Genomic DNA, 24,882 nt, shown 5'->3' on the forward strand with positions numbered 1-24,882 from the left:
TCAAAAGCATCGCACGCTGTGTAGGGTTAAGGCCGCTAAATGCAGACTGCAGTTTTTTTGTGAGAACTTCGTTGACTGGAAGCAATCACGGAGTCCTCGTTTCTGTTTCTGCCGCTTTACGTTGCTTTTCTCCTTTTTTTCATCAGAGTCTCAAGTTTGAATCGTAGCGGCGGGAAAAAGTTTTTCAACTTCGAATCCAAATCTCTTAGCAATAAATGCCCCTTTCACTGCCAGACAAGCGGCAACAAAGCCGTGAAATCCTGAAATGTCTTATTTTATTAACAAAAAAATTTGATACCGTTGTCTTTACTGTCCCTTTAAGCTGGGTTGTGACCGTTTCTCAAACATACATTGCAGTAATTGAAAAGGTAGTCTAGAATGGTATTTTAAAAGTACAGCGAGAGTTTCACTTAGTCGATAAGTTAGCAGAGAAATTCCACACAAACACAGCACTGTGGAGTCCTGCTGCAAAGTGGTGTACCCCCTTCGAAAGCACGACGGCCATTAAGTCGGCCAAGCCTTCTGTGTGCAGCAGCTGGACACGGGTGCTCTTTCCTTCCCAGGGATAGAGCCACCAGTCGCAGGGTGATTGGAAGTGGAAGAACACGTTTTGCAGTGCATATCATTCCGATTGGCTCAGATTGTCGCAGCCTTCACACCGTTGCAAACAGCTTGTGAGATGGAGTATAGTTTTCTTAGCGCAGCTATTGCTTGGCGTTTGGGGCAGCCTTCACACCGTTGCAAACAGCTTGTGAGATGGAGTATAGTTTTCTTAGCGCAGCTATTGCTTGGCGTTTGGGGCAGCCTTCACACCGTTGCAAACAGCTTGTGAGATGGAGTATAGTTTTCTTAGCGCAGCTATTGCTTGGCGTTTGGGGCAGCCTTCACATCGTTGCAAACAGCTTGTGAGATGGAGTATAGTTTTCTTAGCGCAGCTATTGCTTGGCGTTTGGGGCAGCCTTCACACCGTTGCAAACAGCTTGTGAGATGTAGTATAGTTTTCTTAGCGCAGCTATTGCTTGGCGTTTGGGAAGTCTCCAATCAAAACGAAAAAGCATGCTAGCTACCGAGAAAAATCATCACCGTTTGGACGAAAGAATGGTTGTGATTCCTTTTTTGCATGCGGTGTCACATTGTCTTGATGAAGTGGCCTTGAACTTTGATGCACAGGTGGCGTTTACAGCTGAAAAATAAGATCGGCAAGGTGCGTGTGGCCATAAAGAAAAAGTTCGATAGGGAAAGGCGCATCATTCGAAAAACCTGCTTAGTGTCGCATGTACACTGAAGCACTGATTGTGCAGAGTTGGTGGTGCACAATGCTCCGCTTTGATGTGGGTGCAGTTATTATGGACAAATGGCAAGGTGCTTTAAAGGTACTGTGGGGACAGCACCATTCTTGTACTCAGAATCAGAATCATGTTTGTTTATATGTAAAAAATAATACAACATATTCATATAAAGCAAGAGGTCTCAAAATGAAAAACTGTAGTGAAGACACATACAGGCGCTTGTATGTGTCTGTCCTTTCCCTGGTCCTTCATTTTAGTTGCGCTGTTTTGTTCTTTCAAGATTAGGCAACAGTGGCATAACTGAAAAGTAATTAGGTGAAATGGAAATAAGATATTCTAAGATCAGCATTACCGTGCATTATACAAAATGTAGGAAACAAAAAAAGGGGGTGTAAGCACCCTGTGAGCAACTAAAAAAATTTATACTAGAGGATAAAGTAGAGCTGCTGAGCATTCCTTTAAATTCATTGGTCTGATGATTTGATATCCAGCAGGAGTGTATTTCAGAATGCAATAAATGAAAAACAAAGCCGCTGTTTACTTTAGTTGGTACAACTTGAGGCAAAATATAATTATTGTTCGAAGCAAATCTGACGACATTAGTATTTTCTGTGAGGTATCAAGGTGTCACAGAAGAGGGTTATTGATTTTTTTTAAATAAAAAAATATGAAGGTTAAATTTAACATTTCTGCATTGATAGAATGCCATGGGCTCATAATAATATTTGGTCATTTTGATAATATGAACTAAAAGATAGTATCCTTATATTTATTGGAAAGGTAATCAGATTTAAAAATAGAACTTTGTTTCCCACTGCCTGATTCAAACTTGTGGCGCCAAGATTAACCTGCCGCAGTGGCTCAGCGGTTAGGGCGCTTGTCTACTAAGCCAAAGTTCCCGGGTTCAATCCCGGCCGCGACGGGCCGCATATTGATGGCAGCGAAACACAAAAGCCGCCCATGTACTGTGGGATGTCAGTGCACATTAAAGATCCCCAGGTGGTCAAAATTAGTCCGGATACGGCACCTCTTTTTTCCTTTCTTCTTTCACTCCCACCTTTATCCCTTCCCTTACACCTCTTTTTTCCTTTCTTCTTTCACTCCCACCTTTATCCCTTCCCTTACAGCGTTCGGTTCGGGCGTGGACCGAGATAAGCGAGACAGTTGCTGCATCATTTCCTTTCGCCAAAGCAGATTTTAGTTTTGTTTTCAAGACTGAAAAAAAAACTGGAGGAGACACTTAAAGTCAGCCTTAATGGTATGACACAATAGCATTAATGTGTTAATGCCCATATACACAAAATTGGTCATTTTCGACTACATTCATAGATCCCTGGGAATCCTCATATCACTCCTGGTGCAGCAGTTAAGCGAAGCGCTACTGCCTTGCGATGGCAGCTGCTGCCACCAGTGGGGCTTGTGTGACCCCGGCTACTCTTTCTGAGCAACCTCTCGTGACCAATCATGAATTTGACCGCCACATGCCACGGTGGTCAGTTTGCTCACAATCCAATGGGCCGGTTGTGATGACGCCACAAGGTCACATTACCTAGTTGGCCCACCTAGGTTGCGACGCCTCAGACAGTCGCAGACAGCAATGCTGACACCAGACAATTTTTGCTGACATGGGGATACTAACACTCTCGCGTTGAAACTCCATGGTCACCATTGAAATGCGAATGGCTACGTAGCATGGCCTCAAGGATTTGTGTGAAAAAACTGTCTCAACGGCATCGCAGTTTGCTTGTGAAAACAGCTGATGGTGCAGACACTTGTATTTAAAGGTGCACTAAAGAGGATTCTGAGCTTGTCTTTTTACCGCATCAACTCGGTCTACACGCTCCAACCATTCTTAGAAACTGCAAAATTATTTTCTTGTTTGGCCGATTCCCCATTAAATCGAGTTAAACATCTCAGCTGCCTCTTTCTGTAGAAAAAATAGAGGAGAAATATCCCACCCTTTTTCTTTTAACTCACCTCCGAAAGTAGGTGGAGTCAACTAACGCATGGAGTGTCTTTCAGCCAGTCGCGTGGCGGCATGCCACTCTGCCATCGGCGGAGTGATACGTAAAGCTGAGTCGACGCGCATTTTTTATTTCCGTGGGCCTAATTTGCGGCTATGTTGTCTGCAACTGAAGCTTTTTATTAACTAAAACCTAAAGAACAAAATAAAAGCGAAAGCAGCTGGCTGAAAGGCACTCTGTGAGCTCTGTGAGTGCTCCTACTTTCGGAGGCGAGTTAAAAAAAAAAGGCGGAAGCAGGGACGTTTAATTCAATTTGGTAGGGAAATCGGCCGCACAGGACAATAATTCACTGTTTCTAAGATTGCTCGGAGTGATTAGATAAACTTCCTGCCGTAAAAAGATGAGCTCAGAATCGTCTTTAGTGCACCTTCAAGTTTTTGACCTCTTCTACTGTATAAAAGCTCTGGTTGGAACGGAAGTAGCCCCTCTGTGATCGGAACGTGGTAGTCAGTCGATATGGGTCAACCTCAGTGTGCCTCCAGATTCATTGAAGAGAACGCTGTTTACCAATGTCGTGCCTGACCTTTGGGAAGTGTTTGCTGTTGCCTGATGAAGCGTGGTGCTTAGTGCCGTAACCTAGCTGAAGCATCCCTTATCTCTCAGTATGAGCTGATCTGTGGCACAGACATCAGTGGCATTGCAAGCACATAGAATGACTCTCTCACATGCACACTTGGTATCTCCTGGCTCTGATACATGATATGGCGGATTCATTGATGTACAACCAAGTGCATTCTTTCACCCTTTTTTTTTCACTCTTTTTATCATCCTTGGCTATGGTGCATTCTGTAAAATACCGAGCATCCACCCATGTTCAGATAAGCACCCACCCCTTTTTCTTGAGATTTAGAATTTTTCTAAAAACTGAGGGGGCGCCCATGCGATTATCTCATGTCTGGGAGAAGTTCATAAAAACGGCAGACTCATCAAGCGGCCATTGTTCGGTATCTCTGCTTATCACGGAGGGAGCAGGGGAAGAGTGGTTCAGTGGATTCAGTGATGAAGATTAGCCGTCCGTTAATTGCCTGGTTTTTTCATCTCTGAATAAATTGTACGAATTCTTATTTTTTCTCCGGCATTTTCTGTGTTTATGTGGTGCCAAGCTACCCCTGCCCCGCTTGTGGCTGCTATCTTGAATTTAGCAATCGGTCATCATTCTATAGTTGTAACAAGTAAGGGCCTACTCCAAGTGCCCATTCGGGATCATCTTCAAACTATAGGTGGGCACTTGTTTAGTATTTTACAGTATATACATATACAGATGTACATGCCTTTTGCAGTAAAAAATTTGACTGTAGCAGTGTGTGTGTCCTCTTCTACCCCTTTTAAGCTCACAGCATTGAAGGGGGGTTTAAATGTTATGACAACAGACAGTGTTATGTGAATGAAGCATGCTGTCGAGGTAGGCTAACTGACGTTGTTGCTCTTCGCGCTTGCATCCCATTTAAAGAGCATTCTGCTGAGTTGGGCCTAGAGTATATTCGCAAGAGCATGCCACAAAATGCCATCAGTTGCTCGTTTTGCTGGATCAGCCGTGTGTTGCATGTCTCATTGCGTGCTCATGTAGATGCAGTTCGGTGTGTATGGGCATGGTCTTGTCATCCGTCCAACAAATGCTGGGAGATAAGAATTAAATGTTGCAAGTACTGGGGACCCTGTGGATATCGTCGGGGACTCTGAGGGGCAAGTGGATCTCTAATTTGGAGCTGTTGATTTCAAATTTCTGTTCAACTTTTGTCTGCATTGAACAAAATACCATCCAAGTCAACATCAGCAGTGTTAGACCATTAACAACGAGCAAATGGAGCTTCTACTTTCCGAAAATTGCTTGGGGGTGGTACAACATAGTTAATTGGTGTGTTCTTTAATGGAAGCGGGCATGATAGACGCATGAATTTTCTTAGTGCAGTCATTTTGTGTATGCCTTAGTCATATTGTGCTGCTTGTACGTTGCCAGTAGCAGTACAATACAACTTTGGAGTACTGTAGAGTATTTTGCTTGCCCAGAGACAATTATTCAAATGCGGCGATCAGGTGTGGCTGTGGCCAGGTTTCTTCTGTGGAGCATGACGGTGTTCAGTTCCTAGCTGACTGAAAACTCTGGGCGGATGTAGCATATCGTTTACATCAAGACAGCCGTGTCGGTCTTCCGGCTTGTTATTAAAAAGCACTCGGCTGCTGGTTGAGGTTGTGTTCGCTTGGGGACATTTTTTTACTGCCTGCCCGGGGGGAACATGGGGGAAGAAATGATCGATTCCACTCATGCAGTAGAGCCTGTGTTGTGTCTTCCCTTGTATTTGTCTGAGTTTAGAGTGAAGGTATGTCTGATGTCAGTGAGGGTTCTTTTTTCCATCAGGCCTTTTAGAGCCAAAAGCATGAAATCAAATTGAGGACAGTGCAGTGAGCTATGGAAAGGTAATTTGAAAGGGGAGCTGGAGCACTCTGATCTGCAGGGCTTGCAACAGGCACCATGAAAGCTTTATCCTGTTTGTCTTGCATGTTTTCTGTTTTTTGTCTCCACACCCAGACGCAGGGTTTCCTTGGCCAGGCGTGATTGGCAGCCGGCCGACCAATGGGAGACAGCCACTGCCCTGAAGGGGGCGGGTTGCCGGTGTCCCTGGGCGGAGGGTCACGGGGTGGACGCCCCTCCAGCCCCGCCGAAGAACGGCTCCTGGGTGGTGGCCGGGTGGGTAGTGATGGTGCCGGCTCAAACGGTGCCAGTGGGGAGTCCTCCTACGGGGAGCTGAACCACGTGGGCTGGCTGGCTGAGCACATTGGGCGCCTCTGCCTGCAGCCAGAGTACAGCGACGTCACGCTGGTCGTCGAGGACGTTCGCCTGCCGGCGCACCGGCTCGTGTTGGCCTCCTGCAGCAGCTACTTCCGGTGAGGCGCCACACTTCAACAACAACAAGTCCATTGGAAAAAAAAATGGTCTGTCTCCTGAAGGGGTAGAGATTTGTGTGTCCTTCCTTTATAATGATGCCAAAGACATTAGTATGCATGTATCGCCACATGTTGGAAGAGCAGTGGCACTCGCCGCATTCACTTAGTGCGCAGACCACAGTTGGTGTCCAGGCACATGTGTGCAATGGTGGCCCCTGTTGTGCCACCTTGTGTTGACAATGCGGGGTCCCATGGAGTTGCATGCAGCAACTTTCGTTCACTTAGCCACAGAGGGTGCTCGACTGGCCTGTTCTGCAGGGGTGGTCAATACCTGCTATTTTGTGCTTGTAATTTTGGTGCGTTTACTTTGGCTTTTTCTGCTCTCTCAAAATCGCCGATGGAAACACCCATACTGACAGTTTTTTTTCTACAATAGGATAGAGAAAATGCCTCTTTTCTCTGGCATCTCTTCGCCTAGCAATTTAAAGGGGGATGAGGGGCTTAAAAACTTGCTTGCTGAAACCTGTCATGCAGGTGTATCATAGAGTGCTGATTTTGAAATGCAGTAAAACCTCATTAATTCGGAGCCACTGGGACCCCGAAAAATATTCGTATAGCCGGGTTTTCAAATTAACTGAAAAATTTCACTGCAGGAATGTGCCACCTATGTTCGACAAACTTTGAGATTACCAATACCACAAAGCATTTTACCGCGCCCTGAGTGCTTGATTTCGCTATGTGTGTATTTATGTTTTTTGTGTATCATGTTCATTGTACCTACAAGTGTATTAATGTTTGCCCCCCCCCCCCTACTGTAATGCCACAAAGGCAAAGCAGGTATTCGGTAAATAAATAAAATATAAATACTGCGACGTAAAAGTCTACCCCCAGCTTGTAAGCCCCTATTGACAAAAAAAGAAATTCTCTAAACACACTCCATTCTGTCTTCCATTCTCACGTGCAGCCCGACTGTAGCGGCAAACTGAACTGCATAGTCCTGTAGTTTCAAGTTTCGGCGCGACACATGCCTCGGAGATTATCTGCAGTTCGCTCTCATGCTGCTGATCGCTCCTCCGGGGAAGCATTCACCAGCATGAATGAACCCAGTAAACGGCACACAATTTGAATTTTCTTTGCATGCAACTTTTTTTTTTTGCCTGGGGCCTCATGTGTCCTACCGTCAATGGACGCAGGTATGGGGCGCATACTACCAGTCACTCTTACGAAACTACCTCAGGCCAACCCTCCATTATCGTATGGTTGTTTTTCCAAAAAAAGGTTAACTTGCACGTGACGCTGTTAACGTAATTCGAGATGCCGGTAGCCTAACCCTCTAACCCTGACACGCCACGCAAAGAAAAGACTCGGGCCGGTGTTGGGCGCAGTCAATCTGTTGCGGGCTCGGAGCAGGAAGAGTCGCGTCGCAAGACAAGCGCAAGCGCACATTTTGGTGTTCCTCAAGCCATACCGTAGATTGGTTTGTTTTGCGAGTATTGGGGCTGGGATGCTTTGCATATCAAGCATCCGCATCGCTCAATGGCACCGCCTCGCTGCTGCGATGAGCTGGTGCTCCACTGGTTTGCCACGAAATCATGATCGAGGATTCCTGTGTAGTACTTCAGATCTTCGAAATAAATGGGCTGGTGCAGGCAGCCATTTCGAATTACCGGTTAACTTTTCATTAGAAATTACAGGACCGCAGAAATTCTTCAAATTGCCCAGGATTTCTAATCAACAGAGTTAGAATTATCGAGATTTTACTCTATGCATTTTTATTTGAAATATCTCACCTCAAAAGAAATGCACGGCAAAATAACATTCCCAAAACATTCAGCAAAATAACAGTTAGGCCATTTCCTACGAGCTTTTATAATAATTTCTCAGTTAAAAAGAGCGTTTTTAACAATATGTAGCCATTTTTAAAGGTCCAGTTCACATCCTAAAGCTTTCTCTTTTGCTTTAAGCATAATAGATTAGCAATTAGATGAAATGTGGGCTGTTTTTTCCAGCTTTGTCATTTGTTTATGATCAACAAAATGAGTTTGTAGGCATTTTGATAGCTTTAGGATGTGTGGTGGGCTTTTGCGAATGTCTTCTTTTTTTAAAGTTTTCTTCAACAGAGAAATTACCATAAAGAACCCGCAAGAAATGATCTACTAATTAAGATATGTTACTTTGACATACACAGTCGAACCTCGTTATAACAAACCTGTTTATAACAAAATAATGGATGTAACAATGGAATGTCCATTCCCCTTAGAGGCTTGGTCAACATGGGCTATAGAGAAGCTACGGCTATAACAAAGTAATCGCCAGGCCCCATCGGCTTCATTAGAATGAGGTTCAACTGTACTATTTCCTTCCAGGTGAGATGTTTGAAATCTAAATGCGTATTTGAAATCTGCATTCTATGGTATGCGTGCTTGTTAAGTTTCATCAAGATATGTTGATAAATGAAACAATTTTTAAGACCCTCATCCCTCCTTAAAGAGGTTAAAGCTAAAGCACGGCATCTCCGTTGCAGTGCTGAGAAAGCTTCCTGGCAAAGCTATGTATCATCCGCAAAACAGTTCATTCGCATCGAAAGAAATGTGGGAGCGAGTTCATAGATCAATGGCGGCTCCTCTCCATTCACAGTTTTTCTTCTATCAGCCCCTGGTGCACAACAAATATTGATAAACGGGTAGACATGCTACGGGCACATTTTTCTAGAGTTTCTCGTTCCTCAAACTACACACAGTCATTTTTAAAGTACAGAAACACTGCCGAGAAACAGATGTTTAACAAGTGGCACTACAAACAAGCCTTACATTAATTTAACGAGGTCCGTAGAGTACTATCTGCCAATGAACAGACAGCACCCGGCCGTGATGAAATACATTATGAAACGCTAAGCCACCTCTCTGAACTTGCTGTTGAAGTGGTTTTGAAACTTTTTAACAAAACTTGAGTACTAGGAAAATGATGGAGGCTTGAAAAAAAGCCGTTATTGTACCATTCCTGAAACCTGGCAAGCTGCCATCTTTCGTTAGTAGTTGTAAGTGCATAGCCCTCACTAGCTGTCTAGCCCAAAGTTTTGATTGTTCTGAACATTAGGTTAATATTTATTCTCAAAACCTTGAAGTCCTGTGTGGTTTAAAAAAAAACATGCTCAACTATAGACCATTTTGTCTGCTTTGAAAACAGTCTGAGAAGCATCCATACGGAAATGATAGCCATATTGAAATATTGAGTTTTCAGTTTGAAGCGAATACAAAGCATATAGTTTGTGACTGGAATGTAGTAGTAAAAAAAAAATAGGTAGTTCATTAGAGCTCAGTAGCATATGCTGAAAGATGCGGTTTGCACAATTCAGTAAGGCAACTGATATAAAAATAGAAATAAAAAAAATTCTAACTTTCGTTCCGCAATGTTCAATCAGCAGCAACAGCCCCCATGGTGGCTCAGTGGTTATGGCACTCGGCTGCTGTACCGAAAGACGCAGGTTCGATCCCAGCCGCGATGGTCGAATTTCGATGGAGGTGAAATTCTAGAGGCTTGTGTATTATGCGATACAGTCATGCGATGGTCACGAATGATCGCGTGTTCGTACCACCGCTGAAGAAGCCTATGGCCTGAGTCATTGGCTGTGCGAAAATCAGCGAAGTCTCCTCACAATTCATGCCCTCGCCACTCTCACCTTTTGCAACTGCACACGGCAACGCGGCCGCACCGATCTTCCCAAGCCTGCCTTGTGCACATACGTGTACATGCTGGTGGTCTGGTGCAGCAGAGAGCACAGAATGTAAGATTTTTTTTCATAAATTCAGGTAAAAAGTTGGGGGTGCGCAAATTATGCACGGGCGCAAATTATGCAAGTAAATACTGCAGAATATCTAACCTCCACCTTTGTCGCTGTATTTGCTGAGCAGGGCGCTGCTCTATGGGGGCATGCGGGAGTCCAAGCAGCAGGAGGTGGTGCTGCAGGACACTCCACTACGAGCCTTTGAGCTCCTCCTGCGGTACATCTACACGGGCCAGCTGCGCCTCTCGGGGCTACAGGAGTGCGTGGTGCTGGAGGTGCTGGAGCTGGCCCACCAGTACGGCTTCCTGGAGCTGGAGTCCGGCGTCTCTGGCTACCTGGAGCGGGTGCTGGGCGTGCGCAACGTGTGCCGCATCTATGACCGGGCCTGCCTCTACCAGCTGGCGCCCCTGGCGAGGGCCTGCCGGCGCTTTGCCGACCGCCATGCACCGGCCATCCTCCAGAGCGATGCCTTCTTGCAGCTTTCTCCCGTGCGTTCCTTCCCTCCTCGCATTCACTTGTACCGCAGCACTAGCTGTACTAGGCTTTGTTGTTGGCTTTGTCAGTGTTCGGTCTGCATGCAACATTCCGCACTTAAAAAATGGACAACTCTATATCTTTGTATAAGATGTCGGCTCGGAGGCACAGTTGCTCTAGACTGGACTCCACTGTCCTGTGAGGCCAGCTGAATTTGAACCAGAGGTGCCAACCCGGGCCCTGATGTAGCATACGCTTCCCCTTAGCTACGAGTTCGCCGAATTGCTCATAAAGGCGGAAATTTGGTCGAGTTGGTAAGTATTCATCGTTTTGCTCACAGCACAACAAGAACGGGATGCAAGTCGCGTTAGTCTTCCGTCTCGCGTCCCGTTCTTGTTGTGGTGTGAGCAAAATGATAATTGCTCATAGCTGACTCTGGCTATTGGTGTTTGATCAGAGGTTATCATGTGTGGCAATGTCATTGTAATAATCATTTTGCAGATCAGCGGTGTTCGGCTACAACTCAAAAACAAAGTGGCAGATACCCCTCAAAGGACACCTTCCAGCCAACGGCATGGATTGGTCGTCTTGACTCGTCTGTAATCTGGTTAATTAGTGGTTAATCCCTCGCACCCGCCTAGCCCCTGTCATGCTAGCAGGTGCAAGCGCATTGACCCCCACGTCGTGGCGATCAGCCAACGGCCAATTGCCACAACGAAAATCTGGTTTCAGTGGCTGTTTGGTTCCTTCACGTGTATGTTCATACTGAGTGTTGTGTGGCTTAAAAAAAACTGGAAAAAAATCTCTTCTTAATTGCATTGTTTCGCCTAAATTTTGCGGAGGTGGCATTTGGCCATAAATTTTTTTTTATGTATACTGCATTTGGGTCGGATACTTGCCTGAATCGAGCTGAATGAAAAGTCCACCGGACCAAAAAAAAGACTCTTGCAACAGCTGTACCATCTTCACTCGCCTCCAAAGGGTTTGGGAGCATTGTTTGCTTTACATTTCGTGTGCATCTGCCTTTGCCATTCTGCCTCTGAGAAGAGCTGGCGCTGCTGATACCTTTACTGTTTTACTGTTGTAAAACGGTGTTTTTGCTCTGGCATCAGCGCATAAGATGCAGACTTTCGGTCCCTTCTCACCATTTCAGGCGAGTACTGGTACCAAATAGTACAGTAAAGTGCGTTTAATTCGGATGGTTTGGACTGCTGTCGGACTCCTGCCAAGTGCCCGTGTTTGCCTATGGCATCGGAAGCTCATTTGTCCATGCGCCCTGCGACTGGCATCGGTTAATTCAGTCTGGTTCCTGAAGTAGCGCAGTTTTGAGGAATGGCCTGCTCGACAAATGATCGGCGAAATATTAGTCCATGAGCTTGAACTGAATCTTGCATTGCCTTGCGTGCCCCTCTGACATGCGTGCAATGGCAGGCGCCTTGACGATTGGCAGGCACCCGCTGACAGGCCCGATAGTCTGGCTGCATAGTTTCGTTCTTGGGGCGTCGCCGCCACGGTGGCTGTTGGTTGCTTTTATCAGCCAGCCAGAGCCGAGCCCATAGCTGCACGCCCATTTAGAACAATAAAATTACCTTGTCGCTGACCTTTCTTTTTCCTTTTTGTGTCTCGAAGCAGTCATGCCACTTTGGTGCCAATGCACGCTTCCATCTGTGTGCACTTCAGTTCTTTCAGAGGGCCCAAACTCCGCTCTCGTCACACGTTTTTTGCAGTTTGTGTGGTAATGCCTCCTCACGTGCGACGCCACTTGCAAAGAAGCTCCAGCACCACCGCGTCGCACATTGAACAAAGCCGTGGAGACCTTCACCATTATGGAGCAGTTCTGCTTCCAACATTCCTGATAGTGTGCACGAATTAAAGCACTTTATCAACATGCGGTATATGAACGTAAAAAGCCACACAATGGAACAGAAACTAGTTTTCCTCTGGAACGCTCGGTATTTGTCTGAGAGCAAAAAAAAAATGGATTTATTGCCGAGAAAATTCAGTTAAAATTTTTTGTCAAAATTTGTCTCGACTTCCATCTGCTTCTGCTTCCTCTTTCCCCCTCCACGTGTGTTGGTGACTGCAGTCGGTGCTGGAAGAGATGATCGGCCGCGACTCGTTCTTTGCACCGGAGGTGGACATCTTCCGGGCTGTCTGCTCCTGGGCCGGCCACAACCCGAGCGTCCAGCCCCGGCCCATCCTGGACAAGGTGAGCTAGAGGACACCGCTCTCACTCCTGGCTAGCATTTCCAGTAGCCTGATACCCATGTCGCTTGCGCATATTGGACAGAAATTCGTTCCGGCTAGGAAGGAGAATTTACGTTGCACTAAAATGATCCGATGGAAATGCAGTATCTCTCTTTAAGACAAACTTGGAGACTGAAAAATTTATTTCGTCTTATCAGAAAATTGTATTACAAGAAATGCCCCTAAAAATAGGTATGTGAGCACACTAGCTGTGTCCTATTGCAGTAAAACCTCGTTGATACGTTTTTTCTTATTGCAGGAAAAAGCGTATAATCTGGGAAAACATACGATCCAAACCGCCTGATTTTGAGAAATTTAACTTTTGAATGTGGTAAAAAGACATTTGTTGACAATATCACTTTATAAAAATGTCGATTGGCATTTCTTGGCACAAGAGCTGAACAGATAGTATTCCAGTGCTGACTGAATTTAGTCCTCGTTCGCGCTGTCTTTAGTGCAGCAGGGAATTCGTATCGCATCCAGTCCGTCGACGGCAGTGACGAAAGTAACCAAAATCTCTTCCTTGTCATTTTTGGATGCTTTGCCCCTTTGTATCCAAGTATTGTGGGAAAGCCACCGCGGTGACTGATTCTCGTAGTTTCTGCTTTTTAAGCTGTGTCTCCCAGACCTGGCCCGTTCGTATATACCGTATTTACACGATTGTAAGTCGACCTACTTTTCAAAATTTGAAGGGGGGGGGGGGGGGGGGGGGGTGGACTTACAATCGAAACCAAAGCATGACACCATAAATAAAGGCTCGACAAACGAGATCTCAGGCAGGCTACAGCGCAATTGCATTTTTGCTGCGCAGCTTTGTCACATCGCTCTTGGTGCTGGCCTTGAACAACTGCTATGTCAATGCGCATAACGAGCGTCCCCTGCCCGCGTGCAGCGGCCGATGGCGGCCGTTGATAAGCAGCAAACCGGGACCCCCCCCACTCCCCACCACATGGCTGCAGATCACGGCTGATAAGTGGCGGCGGCCCAATAACTCATTCGCGTTCTACTCAGCTGCCATTTCTCTCTCTCTCTCTGTTTTTTTTTTTTGTTTTTGCTTTCCATCCTACTCGGGAGTTGGCCAACAGGGCAGCCTTTTGTCTCTAACCGCACTCGTTCTGCAGCGTAGCTGTTAACAACTGCATGAACACATGCCCATCACAGTGCACTCCGATATGCATCGGGCTATGCGTGCAGCCCCACTATCTAGCCACCTGTGTGCTGCGACAACAAGAGTTGCGACACTGCGTCGATTAAAATGCAGCCCGAAGTTTCTAAACAAGCCTCATGTCAACAAGCAGGTGCACTTTGTGCATACGCACCTTTGAGTCTGTGGGAGGGGAACACACGGTAATTGATGCGCGCACTGTGCCGAGATCTGACCATGTCAGGTCTCTGCGCCAACGCACGTGCAGTAATGCCATTCCTTCTCCGCTCCACCAAGAAAGTGCCCTTCCCCACAGTTTTGCACCAAGCTGCGGAAGCCATCTTGTGGGGGTGCACTTTCTTTTGTAGAAGCGTTTACTTTTTTTCTTTCCTGGACATTGCCACAGGAGTGCTCTACACGGCGGGGGGGGTCTCCGTGATTTGTGGTCACCATGAAATTTGTCCTAACCGAAAGGCATGCAAACCAATTCGTCTCAAGTAGATTTTTTTTGTATTGAGTCCTGAGGGACTCATCTTAATGATCTTAATGAGAGTCAACTGGAGTGGCAATATTGTTGGCCATCTCGTTGAACACAGGCTTCTCTGGGGTCACTTTGGAGGTTAAGATGCCCCACACTGTTGTCGCAATCATCGGTAACGTTGCGTTATAGAGGCAATTGAAGAGGGTGCTCGGATAAACACCGATCATCTGCAGACAGGTAATGATTTGGTGCTGCACACAAACCTTTGACCGTAATCCCACAGGTCTCCACTTTGCCTAGTGGGCCTGCTGATGTTGACGAGTAGTATCGGACCGTTCCAGTTGGATTTACTGTAGACAGACAGTCATCAATGCAAACTTCATGCGAACAGAGATTTTTGTTTGAATTATCAAAAAGGCTAAATATGATTTGCTTTATAGATATCTATGCACGCAATTGGTATTTTCGAATTATTTCTGCGTGCAAATGCAGCTAAAAGTATTAGTTAGTACAAAATAAAATATAGGTGAAAGGCACTACTCAACCAGCAGTCTCCAACTGGTTGTGTGGTTGAAAAAAGTTATCAATAATTCACCAATTACCTAATGTAATCAAACCACATTAACTGGCATCAAGAAGCTGAAAATAAACTTCCGAATTATCCAATGTTTGAATCATCAATGGCTGCAAAAAAAGAAAACATTTCACACCGCACGAAATTTAATGGATGAAAAAGTTGGCACCGGTCATCTGCCTTTGAGTGAAAGCTGTGCAGCAATGGCTATTTTTCGCAATTCTGCCCCGTGTTGCGATTGGCTTCCCTTCAGTTTCAACCATGGTCCCCATTTCAAATTAAATTATAGAGATTTGACCACTTTTGACCATTTAGTATGTGTGAAGAGTACAGCATTTACTGACAACATAATGAATACATCACCTGGTTTGGCTGTCAAAAAGTGAAGTTTTGTAGCGATAGCTACATTACGGTAGCATTTCAAGCCTTCAGCGTGGCGGTGCGCCACCACAGGGTGGCACGCAACCCTGTGGCAGCGGTGCCACACTGTCGCGTGGTTGGTCACGTGGTGCGGAGCAGCTGCCGGCGGTGCGGCACTGTGGCTGATCACGTGGTTGGTCATGTGACCGAGTTCCACCCGGCCAGCTGTAGCTTTCGCATCACTCCAGGTTTAACCAGAGCTAAACCACCGCCAGTTTTTCTCACTACAGTAAAAGCTCATTAAATCAAACTCGGTTAAGTTGAACTTACGGTTGATTCGAACTGATGCCAGAGTCCTGGCACTACTATTCAATGGAGGAAAACTAGGTAATTCGAACATGTTGGAATCTGCAGAGGATAATTCGAATTAAGAGCCCTTGGCTTGCACCGCTCCTTGCAGATATAAATCGGTCCATAGTGAGTGCCAACATGCTGCAAATCTACTAGAGACTCTAAACAGTGAAATATGCCTGCACTCCGGTGCATGCCATAACAGCTCTTCACTGCCAAAGCACTGGCTGGTCCATCAGGCACTGCCAATACTTTGGTGCAAGCTGTTGCAGGTTTTTGTTGTGCCACAGTCACAGGGCCTGTGATCACATAGTGTGCAATGAACACAATTCTTTCAGTGCCCAACAAAAGAAAAAAATATTGACAGACAACTATGGTAGCGAGTAATGCAAAATTTGGACGCAGCTGTTCACACTCCACCTGCCACGGCTGGCTGGTGACGTGCCATGGGATCTCCCTTCTGGTTGTTCATTCTTCCACTCTCACCATGGCAGATGGCGTTTTGTTCTTCTACTTCCTGCCAACCACGCCACTTGTCAGGTGGCATGTTATGCTGACTACATTGACACCAGATACGGCTCGGAACACAGGAACGGGTTCTTAATAGCTGTGCTCCAAGATGCTCAGAGTACCACCAAAGCAGGGTTCTCCTTCGCGCATTGCACGCTTGCTTGTATCGTGTACACACGAAAGTGTGTTTGTACAGTATAAAAGTTTGTTAATTCGACCCCGCTTGATTCGGAATTCTGCATAATTCTAACTACGGGTATGGTCCCGGCCAGTGGCCATGTAGGTCTGCGGCGTCAGGTGCTTGCCAGTTTGGGTGCAGCAGGTCTCAAGCCAGCCAATTCATGAGGATGCCATGTCCAGCTGACCAGCATGGCAAGCTTTCATGAAAATTGCCCTACTCAAACATGAATTGCATGCTGCAGAATTCTGCGCACCTGTGATGTGTGCGCAGGTGCAGAAGTAATGAAAAACTGATGGCCCTGTTTCCGAGAATAATCTGACCCCTTAATTTCAATATGGTACCATAGTTTCGGTTCCACTTTTCTGAGCTTGATGCCAGTCCACGGTGACGGCGGCGGCTATTGGCTGCTGCACATCAGCCAGTCAGCTGAGCTCTCTGATTGGCGCTGCTGTGTGTTTCTTACCTCCCTTCCATTCACGCGAGTCTTTCCATAACAGTGAGGGTGCCAAAAGTGCAGATTCGTCGCATGCCGGCCGCTGTTTGTGCAGTGAAGCCTTTCCACAGAGGGCTGCACGACATCGCACTGCGAAGGATGCCGCAGGGGCCGCAATCATTATGGAGCGGTTCTGCTTCGACGCTCTCATCAGTGTGAACGCAGTAGAGCATTGATAAAAATGTGAATAATATAATAGTCACTCTCAGACTGTGCCCATCTCAGAAGCGGACGACTATTATGCAGTCTTTCACCAAAAAAAATTTATTGCAATAACAGTGGTTCTTGTCAGTTACTTCAGGGTCAGTCAGTAATTCGAAATTTGGTTAATGTAAACATTTTTCTGGTCCCTTAAAGTTGGAATTATCGAGCTTTTGCTGTATTTTACCCCACGTAATAAAAATAACCCCCAGATTATTACAAAAATTTGGCAAAAAAGAGCACGCATTATGCCAGTAAATACGGTAAAAACAAGTGAAAAACTTCCAGTTTTAAAGTATTTAATCTGCACCTGGACACTGTGAGAGCACAGCTGGGTCTTTCCGTCAAGTTTGGGAGCCTACACAAAGAGTTCGGGACGGGGTCTTTTTTGATTGCACGGAGTGGTGGTGATGCTTGCCGGTTTGCCCTTGCAGGTGCGGCTTCCCCTGCTGACGGTGCAGGAGCTGCTGAACGTGGTGCGCCCCACAGGGCTGGTCTGCCCCAACACACTGCTGGACGCCATCAAGCTCCGCACGGAGACACGCGACGCCGACCGCCCCTACCGGGGGTGCCTGCGTCAGTTTCCCTCCTTTGCCTGTTTCTTCCCGCTCACATGCAGCTACTGTTGATCCCATAGTTATCAGGGGACTGCAAAATAGTTTGATATATCGATCAATGGATATATCATATATGGCAGCAGATAAGCTGGTCTATTACCTAGAAGCCTGAATACGGTGCACACATGCAATCGACGCACCTCCGGCCAGTAGTCTGGCAGCACGCTGCTCGGGTGTCACAAACTTCCACCTCAGGCTGGTTAAGACACATATCCTCACCTCCCTTCTGCGCAGCCTTGAGATGCAGTAACGTAGTTCAGCTGGTTGGCCTTTGCGTCTTGCGGATTGAAAGGAGTTTACATAACTACAGTTTGCACACATAAATAAAGCTCGTCAGGAATATATGCGAGAAAAGAAAAAAAAGTTGTCTTGCGTCCCAGCATCATGGTGGCGATCGGAGTTGATGGCGAGGCGGTTACAGCAGGGTTGCGTATGAAAGACGGCGGACGGTCAGTTCCACGAGAGTCACCCGAGAGGCTGAATTCCCCAAAGCGCACTGCCCTGATGGGTTAGAGCCCGCCTTTTTATACCCTTCATCAAGGTTGCGCAGCGTGGCTGACAAGGCCATGAGCTGCCAGGTCGCTGCTTCAAGGACCCTGTTGGAACATATTAGAATGTGGGGGTGGCCCACACATATATTCCAGGATTTAGGAGGCAGCTTGCAACAGCACGCCTAGCTCAGTTCGTATCAAAGTCGCAGTGAACAGTGCTGTGGAACCAGCCACCACCTGCTGTAAGAGGTCTAGCCTGTTAGTGGTACAATATTTCGTTAAAATTAAGGTGCATTTGATTTCCGCAGAACCTTCAGCAACGAAGGAGGCCATGCGAGATCCACTGCAAGCCTTTGGTCGGCTGGGCTGGCTTCGCTGCATGACAGCAGTGTTGCATTAAAAACATATGCACACCTCGCTAAGGCCTGTCCACAACTACACCCTGCAATCCCCTTATTGTGCAGTTTTATGTCTTCATGTGGCCAGTGCTGTCAGCAGGTGCCTGAACCCACACAGGTGCATTGACTGCATGCATAAAAAGTGATTGTGGAAGTGTCGTTAGGTGAAGTGCTACTTGTAGGGGGGTAGCACACCATTCGGTATATCCAGTGTTGCACACTGAACAGGAGTTTAATGAATGTGCAAAACAGTAGTAATAGCCTTTTGCATGGGATTTCCAAGGGGATATCTTGACTCTGTGATATAAATACTTCGATTACATCTATTATCAACTCTGCTTGCTTTGGGAGAAATGCCTAGCTTACCCAAATGCCGTTTTAGTGACAGGTCAACAAGAATGAAATTATGTCGGTTTCACCAAAGGCAGCATGTGTGTCGCTTGCTTTCTTGCGGAAATATCGGCAGTTGCAGCAGTGACGTTTCTGAATTGCAGTAAGGGCTGGGCAGCTCACGTGTGGGCAGCTCAAAGCACAGCACCAACAAGGAAAGGGGACCAGTGCAGTTTGCTGTGATAACGGTAATATTTTAATCCGATAGCACTTTGGTTGTTGTCTTGCAAAGACCAATTGGTTTATGCGTAAGGAAATTCTCCGATTGGTCGAGAAGGTCCTGACGTTAAGAGCTCTGCCAAATTCGAAAATCTGAGAACTAGAACCTTCCAAGTACCTTCCACTGGATTATCATGCGTGATTATACTCTTCCACCTTAACCACCAAGCCACCTTAATCCACCGACTAATTCACCCCAATCTATCCTCTAATCTTTGCTAATCCACCTTAATCCATTTTTTGGGGGTGGGCCTACTTCCAACACCTATCGCATTTTCTCTTCTCTAAGAAGGCTGACAAGTTGTTTCTTATGGCAGGGTGCCTCTTGGCGTTTCTTGTTGTGGTGTGCAGTGCCCGGGGAGAACGTGGCAACACAGCTGCACGGGGCACAGGTGCTGCAGGGGGAGATGCGGTCAGCGCTGCTTGACGGCGACACGCAGGGCTACGACATGGAGCGTGGCTTCACACGACACCCCATTGACGAGGCACAGCCCCCTCAGGGGATCCTGGTGCGGCTCGGCGCCCCCTGCATCCTGAACCACCTGCTGCTGCTCCTGTGGGACAAGGACAACCGGGCCTACTCCTACTACATAGAGGTCTCAGTCGACCAGCAGGACTGGGTGCGCGTGGTCGACCACTCGCGCTACCTGTGCCGCTCCTGGCAGAGGCTGTACTTCAAGCCACGCGTGGTGCAGTACATCCACATAGTGGTGGGTCCCCCTCTTCTGAGGCTTGAGCATTTGCGGTGGGGGGTTATGAAAGGGGGCACAAATGCGTTTTCCCTGCTTAACCGTGGCTGACAGTTGAAAATCGCCGACCCCACCCCGTGATCACGAGCACTGCCAAGCGCACGCCGACCACGGTGGGTCTTGTTCTAAGGGGGAACAGAGGCACGACACTCTGGCTGACACAAGCAAGGCATTTATTGGTACAACAACAAAAATGTGAGCTAGCAACAAAATACGCTAAAGAATCGAGGTCGTCTGACTGACTAGCAAGGTTACGAGCAAGTGTTTGCCCCGCACTAGGGCATATGAGAAACTCTGAGGCTGGACGGGACCAGATGCGGGAGCGCCGCGCCAACACGTCAGCGTGTGTCGAGTTCCCGAGCCGAAGAGGGAGTCATCTTTTGCATGCGCAGACCAAAAATGGGCAGAGTGGCTCAGGGAACAAGCATGGGTCAATGACATCCTAGTCAAAAATAAAAATGGCTGCGGTGGCTTGGTGGTGATGGCACTCGGCTGCTGACCCTAAAGACTTGGGTTTGATCCCGGTTACCGCGGCCACATTTCAATGGAGGCGAATTGTTAAAGGGCCATATACTGTGCAATGTCAGTGCAGGTTAAAGAATTCCAGGTGGTCGAAATTATCTGGAGCCCTCCACTATGGCATCACTCATAGCTTGAGTCACTTTGGGACATTAAGCCCCAATAAGCCAAACCAAAATAAAAAAAAGTAAGCTTGGACAAGGCATGTAATGTGACGGCAAGATAAATGATGATCATTAAGGGTAACGGAATTCCACGAGAACGCAAACATAACGGGGGTGGGGCAGCAGGAAGTTAGTTGGGTGAATGAAAGTATAAGAAGTTTTCGGGGATAGGGTGTCCACGGCTGGCCCAAGGCAGGGTTAATTGGAGAGGTATGGGAGAGGCATTTGCTGTGCAGTGTGTGCAGTCAGGCTGATAATGATGATGACGGTAAAACCTCGATAACTTGAACTCATTTAATTCGAAGAATGTCTGCGGTGCCATAATTTTTTATGTAAATTTGACCGAATAGTTGAAAGTAGCAGCCTGCAACAGCCAATTTAATTTGAAGCCATAGATACTGGTTTCAAATTGCTCTCGGTGCTTCGTCAAGGTACAATCGAGGCACGGCAGGACTGCAGGCAGTAGTAAACATGTTTAATCTAGCAGAGGCACTGGCATTGAAGTGCCTCCCATGTGTGCTTGCCACAATGCGACCGTTCTTGCTCAGGACTACAGTGCAACGTGCCTACAATGGGCTGACTGCACGCAGCATTGGTCTGCGCCATTTTCTTGAGTTGTGTGCCATGATTAGTAGGTTATATTACCAGCATCTCTGATTACTACAAGAACCGTCACGTTTAAAAGGAGATGCGGGTCTTGAAATGATTAGAAAATGCGGAAATTTAGATTTTGCAGAAGTTGCATATTCGGGATCTATATACTCTAAAGTATCTGCCTGAAAAGTTGAAAAACCTGATTTGACCTCCAATTACTAAAAAATGTTACTTTTCTCACCAACGAAAAGCAGAAATGGCGATTTCGGGTCAAAATGCGGCAGAACTTGGCGCCCGTTGCTTCCCACGACTGCGTCCTTGATGGCCATCGTCTTGTTTTGTTTGAAAACTGGGACCCTTCCCCGACATCCTGGTATTGCTCGCTGCCATGAAATATTTTTGGAATGTTCGCATTCCACTGTTTTTTGAGGCCTCTACAGCGTCCTCCGAATGGCTGGCACGCTCACTTCAAATGCAATTTTCTCACTTTCGTGTTTTTGCCAACGTGATTAGCCTTACGTATGTTTTTATTATGTTTTTATGGTGCAATTTTATTTAGTCTTATACCTTTGAATTCATAAAGAACAAAACTGTATAGCTATGCTATTTTTAGTCTAAGATTACAATTTTTGTGAACCAAGTATGTATTGCCCTTTCTGCTTGGTCCTCAATGACTGCAGTATGCTTTAAATAAATAAATACTGTAAATAAATAAAATGTCACCAGCTATATTTCATAATTCTGGTGCTTGGACATAATTGAATATTTACATGATGATGTACGTCAGAAACAGCATGATTAGCACAGCTCCGCATGGCAGGTTTTTGGCTACGGCTGCATTTCAGTCAAAACAAGAAAATGTTGAAAGCAAGTGTCTTAATGACCTGTAAGAATTTAGCTAATTACTAGTAAGCTTGTGCGAATATTCGATATTTTCGAATAGTTGAACGAATAATGCGCTATTCGATATTTGCTTCGATCCGAATTTTGTTATTCGGAAACTTCTAAGTATTCGGCTCGAACGAATAGCCACATGCTGCAAGGAAAAGGCGTTTTCGGAAGTTTCGGTTATGGGTTCAGTAATGCTTTTGTCAATCCAAGCCAGGAAAACAGAACTATACTCAGAAGGCGTTCAAAAACGCATCTCGTCTGCGTGGTGGTGGGGTCAATTGCGTTTAGTGGGCAACTCTGTCTCTGCTGCGGTGGCATTTGATCAACCCCAGACGCCTTGGACCACTCCAGAGAGCACCATGGGGGACTTCCATGCGGCCACCGGGAACCGAAGCTCGATTTCATAAATGCAAGGCACTCCTGAAGACCCCGTCAAGTATGACAGTAACCCTAGCGACGCATTTAAGTAGACACACGGACTTGCAAAAGGACTACCAAGAGAAGCGGGACGCACGTGAAAGGCCATCCAAGCGCAAGGGGGCAAGCAAGGCAAGTGGTCAACAGCCACCCCTAGCCGACAGTTTCAAGCCGAAAATGAAGGCGTCAGCCCCAAGAGCCCAACAGAAGACAAAAATGATAGCTCGCTTCGTAGCTTGTGGTATGCACCCCTACAACATTGTCGAAGAGCCGGGTTTCTTCAACATGATGAAGGTCGCTATGCCAGATTATGCCGGGCCATCTTGGACAGCGTTCTTGAGAACCATCATTCGGACCTCTACGCATCAAGCAAAGAGAAGGTGAAAAAGAAGCTCGGGGACATTTTTGCCAGCGGAGTGGAGTCGTTTTCAATCACAACTGATGGTTGGACATCGCAGGCAAATGATGGACAGTGACTTCGTGCAACACGTGCATGCATTGGCTTGCACGGAGATGACAGACTCTCACACTGCAGAAAACCTGGAGCTATTTATAGCAGGTGTCATCGAAAAGTGGGAACTTACAGCCCACGATACTGTGTGCCAATCTTCATCGTTACAGATAACGGAAGGAACTTTACTTCTGCACTAGCGCGGTCATTCTGGAGTGGTGTGCAGTGTTTCGGACACACCCTTCAGTTGTGTGTCAGTGATGCCAAAAGAGAAGTTTCAGGGTTTTTGCAGCTCTGTGCTAAGGCCAGAGCGATTGTGGCTAGATACAAACTGATTGCCAAGGACCGAGGACGGCTTCAGGAAATTCAGAGAAACATGCAGCTGGACCCTCTCGAGGTTATACAAGACGTCCCGACGCAATGGAACAGTGAGTGTGCCATGATGGTCAGGCTCGTGAAGCTCCGTGCGGTCATCACTGCAGAACTTTCAGAATCTGATGCAGTTCCAAACTTCAACGCAAGTGAAAGAAAGCTTATGAATGCAGCTGTGCAAGTCTTGAAGCCACTTGACCATGCCACAACTGAACTGTCTGGGGACAATTATCCCACACTGATACAAGTCATTCCCCTCTTGCAGTATACCGAGGTGGTTCTAGCTGAACATGTTTCTGAAGGTGGTGAAGCAGCATAGCTTGCCTCAAGCCTTTTTGTGTAGCATCAAGACTAGGTTCCCTGATATCAAGATGTCACGTGACGCCTTCCTGCATTGGCAATGTTGGTCGATCCTAGATACAAAGATTCCTGTTATGCTGAACAACCCGCAAAGCAGTGGGCGTCCACTCTACCCACAACGGCAGCAGAAGAGACTGTGCCAGTTGATCAACATGGTACAGCAACAAGTGAGAACAGCACCTGCTCTGCATACCCATCAGGGGACTCTGTGTGGAGTGCTTTACAAACTTCAGTTCGCGTGCACATCATCAGTCAAGCCGTACAATCTCGGATGAGGTTGCAGGGTACTTGACCCCCCTTCTGTCCCGGTCCGAAGACCCCTTTGTGTGTTTCGGAAAAGCAAGGGCAGCTACCTTTAGCCAACCCTGGTTGCAGCTGCCCGTAGGTATCTTTCGACACCAGCCACCCAGACAAGAAGTGAAAGGCTTTTTTCGACTGCAGGAGCCGTTGTAAGCTGCAGAAGGGAGCACCTCAAACCCCAGCATGTGGAACAGCTAGTGTTATTGCACAAAAATTTGTAGATTTTTGTAAATAATCAAGTTGTTTACTTTCCTTGAATAAATCCCAGACCTTAGCCCTCTGCCATTTTTTTTTCTTTACATGCTACTATTCGAAGTATTTGCTTCAAAATTATTCAAGAAGAATTACTGTTTGCTTCGAATTCGCTTCGAACCAAAAAAGCACTATTCACACAAGCCTAGTTATTAGGCTTCAGTTATTTTCATATATTATGGGAACTAATTTAGATATACTGAAACTAATTATATTTTTGTAAAAAGGAAGAAGAAGAAACAGATATGCACACCCAATTTCAATAGGATATCTTTAATAATAAAAGTTTTCATTTCAAGACCCATGTCTCCCAACCTTTCTCCGTAACAGCGTGGTCTAAGGTAGTTTTGGATGAGCTGTGAGTAGAATGCGCTGTGTGCCTGTTCCTGGCAGGACATCCGCATGTCTAAAAAAATTTAATCTTATGCAAATTGGTTCTGCTGAAGAAAATTTGAATTGCATCGTGCTTACCCGGCTCGTTTGTGCTGGTGGTTGCTTCCTCATACAAGCGGTAGGTAGCGCGAGAATAAATTTCTGATAATCTCCAGGGTGTTCGTTTCACTGGAATCTGAAACTACAGAACCGTTTTCAGTTCATTGGGTCTCTGGTTAGTTGGGCTGCACACGAGTGTGGAAGGCACTGCGTTTTTTCTTTGGGTCTTCATTTGCTTCAGACTGTTGTCCTTGCAATCGCATCGTTGTA

At 46.5% G+C, this 24,882-nt stretch overlaps 1 protein-coding gene across 1 annotated transcript in view; it reads left to right on the forward strand.

Annotated features, from left to right (window-relative positions):
- LOC144104941 (BTB/POZ domain-containing protein 9-like) overlaps positions 1 to 24,882 on the forward strand; it is a 71,987-nt gene that overhangs the window by 10,700 nt on the left and 36,405 nt on the right. Inside the window, exons 2-6 of the mRNA XM_077638171.1 lie at positions 5,841 to 6,196; positions 10,108 to 10,468; positions 12,541 to 12,663; positions 17,431 to 17,572; positions 19,463 to 19,821. Coding sequence (XP_077494297.1) covers positions 5,886 to 6,196; positions 10,108 to 10,468; positions 12,541 to 12,663; positions 17,431 to 17,572; positions 19,463 to 19,821 — 1,296 coding nt within the window. The 5' untranslated portion in view covers positions 5,841 to 5,885. The remainder of the gene's footprint in view (positions 1 to 5,840; positions 6,197 to 10,107; positions 10,469 to 12,540; positions 12,664 to 17,430; positions 17,573 to 19,462; positions 19,822 to 24,882) is intronic.

Source organism: Amblyomma americanum, chromosome 9, assembly GCF_052857255.1.
Source record: "Amblyomma americanum isolate KBUSLIRL-KWMA chromosome 9, ASM5285725v1, whole genome shotgun sequence".
Taxonomy (NCBI): Eukaryota; Metazoa; Arthropoda; class Arachnida; order Ixodida; family Ixodidae; genus Amblyomma; species Amblyomma americanum.